Below are 2,432 nucleotides of genomic sequence, written 5' to 3'. Positions count from 1 at the left end.
GAGATATATATATATATATATATATTTTTTTTTTTTTTTAAGCATTTCATTTCAGTTAATTAATTCCAACCAAAGTAAATTTTTAAGGGAAACTATTATGATCTGATAATTCTTTATGCCATTTCATGGTCCTACGTCTACTTCCCCTCTCTTTGGGGAAGTAGAGGTAGTTATCCCTACATTTTTTAATAGCACATGCACAAGTATGTGACCTAGAACAAAGCCTTGCAAGAAACCGTCTTTGATCTCACAGAAGTGTGTGTTTTTTTTCAGAAGAACTATCGCATAAATTTTAAGTGTCTTTTTTTAGTTCCAGAGAGTTGTCTTTCCAATTAGTACAGGAAATAGTGGTGTTTATTTGGGGCCAAAGAAGTGGTTGAATTTCTGAAGTGAGGAAAGGCATTTGAATTGAATTTCATGAGCTAAATTGGCTTAATTTCTAAATTAAGAAGTTGACTTGGGCAGGATAGCACATCACGGGGTTGCGGTTCATGAATTTATTTGACTATATTATCGGCCTGGATTCAGTCTTCAGTTTGGTTGTTACTGTATTGAGCTTGTGTCTAGCTAGTTAATTACTCATTCCTACAGCATCCCAGAAACACTGTTTGGGCAGGTTTCGGCCTGTTGCTTGGGATCTGGTTTTGCGATATTCTTTTTACCTTTGAGTTTGAATCCAGTCAAGGGAGGAGAATTGAGTCATTTCTCTCATTTTCTCTTCATGCAAAGTGTCTAAATATAAAAATGCGAGTAAAGGAGTTCTTTGGTTATGTAATTTCTTAGCATGGATGTTGTTAACCTGCTAGTTCAGTCACTTCCAGATGAATAAGAGCTCTCTCCCTCTCTTTTTCGATCGAACAAACCTTCAGTCAGAACTATTTCAATTTGTGGGGATTGGATGAGTGTCTCAAATGTATTTCCGAATGATAATAACTTAAAATCTGGTGTCTTTTCTGAGAGCATGGAGAGCTGTTTTGGTTGATTTCTTATTTTCATTTTACTTCTATGTATATCAGGGACCCCTTGTCCTCCATAGGTTTAGCTTTTATATTTCTTATTTTTCTGATGTGACTTCTACTTCTATCCAAATAATTGTTGTACAATGCAAGTTCATAACCTAGAGATATCTTTCCGTCTCATCATTAATCTGCTATTCTTTTTGGAGGCTTGGGCAGTTACAGTCTAACATGGGCGTTTTCATTGTTTATTTCTTATGCTTTTTCTTTCCTCTCATATGACTCCTGTCAAGTACTACTCATGGCATGACATATTTCTATCCGATGACATGGTATCTTTTTCAGATATGCACACTTACTTCCTAAGGATGAGGAAGCATTTGAGCATTACAACTCTTTCTCAGCCAAAAGACTTGATGAGGTAGTTCAACTTATTATATCTGGATGTGCTGGTTGCATTCATTAACCAAAGGCTCTGTAATATTTTATTTAGACGTTCTCTCTCTCTGTATTGGTTTAAGTGGTATCCAGTAAGCATGTACTTATTTTCCTATAGCTTACATGTGTGTCAATGTATTTCCTCGAGCTTTGGAATGTCATATCGACAAGAAGATTTACTTTTCCTATGTACCTGTGAATCTCTGATGTTTATATCTTTCCTGTTGTTCACGTCATCACGTGTGCCCATATATTTCTTTGAGCTTTGGATTCCATATATACAAGAAGATTGAGTTACTTTTCCTATGTACCCATCAATCTCCGATTTTCATATCTACTGTATTCACTTCTATCCGTGGTCCACTTACTCAATGACAAATAGATGTATTGACTGTTAAAGTTAACATTTGATCTTTTTTGGCCTTGGACAAACAGGCTAATAAGATTGGGAAAATTAATCTTGCGGCAACTGGAAAGGATCTCATGGATGATGAGAAACAAGGAGATGTAACTGTAGATCTTTTTGCTGCTTTAGACATGGAAAATGGGGCAGTTGCTGAAAGGTCCTCGGAGCTCGAAAATAATCAAACTTTGGGATTACTGATTGGTTTCCTTGCAGTAGATGATTGGTAATTCTGAAACTTGAAATTTGAATTGCAATTGTTTTAGGGTAATTAACTGTAGCTAGTCTCTCTGTGTGCATGTGGCTTGCTTGTGATGGTGCAAGATGTATTGCCAAGTTTGTTTCCTGCTCATGATCATGGTTGCTGGTCCTTGTGTTGTCTTTGTCTGCCATTTTAGTCTTAGCTGCTAATGTTCTCTTTGGGGCCTCATAAATGTGACCAATTTGTGATACGTTTTCCACTATGAAAACGATATTAAGAATTTGAAATGAACCTAGATAGCGTACTCTACTCAATTTCTTTTGTCTTTAGAAAACCCATGAATCTCTCTAATGGAAAATTGTGATGGAGATTTCGTTGAAGTCTTTCAAAAAAAAAAAAAAAAAAAAAAAAAAAAAAAAAAATAAATATAAAA

At 35.5% G+C, this 2,432-nt stretch overlaps 1 protein-coding gene across 1 annotated transcript in view; it reads left to right on the top strand.

Annotated features, from left to right (window-relative positions):
- LOC111396428 (THO complex subunit 2) overlaps window positions 1-2,432 on the top strand; it is a 26,115-nt gene that overhangs the window by 4,507 nt on the left and 19,176 nt on the right. Inside the window, exons 8-12 of the mRNA XM_023022863.1 lie at window positions 529-548; window positions 592-771; window positions 1,017-1,036; window positions 1,302-1,377; window positions 1,830-2,023. Coding sequence (XP_022878631.1) covers window positions 529-548; window positions 592-771; window positions 1,017-1,036; window positions 1,302-1,377; window positions 1,830-2,023 — 490 coding nt within the window. The remainder of the gene's footprint in view (window positions 1-528; window positions 549-591; window positions 772-1,016; window positions 1,037-1,301; window positions 1,378-1,829; window positions 2,024-2,432) is intronic.

This window comes from Olea europaea, chromosome 6, assembly GCF_002742605.1.
Source record: "Olea europaea var. sylvestris chromosome 6, O_europaea_v1, whole genome shotgun sequence".
NCBI classification, from domain to species: domain Eukaryota; kingdom Viridiplantae; phylum Streptophyta; class Magnoliopsida; order Lamiales; family Oleaceae; genus Olea; species Olea europaea.
This window is presented reverse-complemented; position numbering and strand designations above follow the sequence as displayed.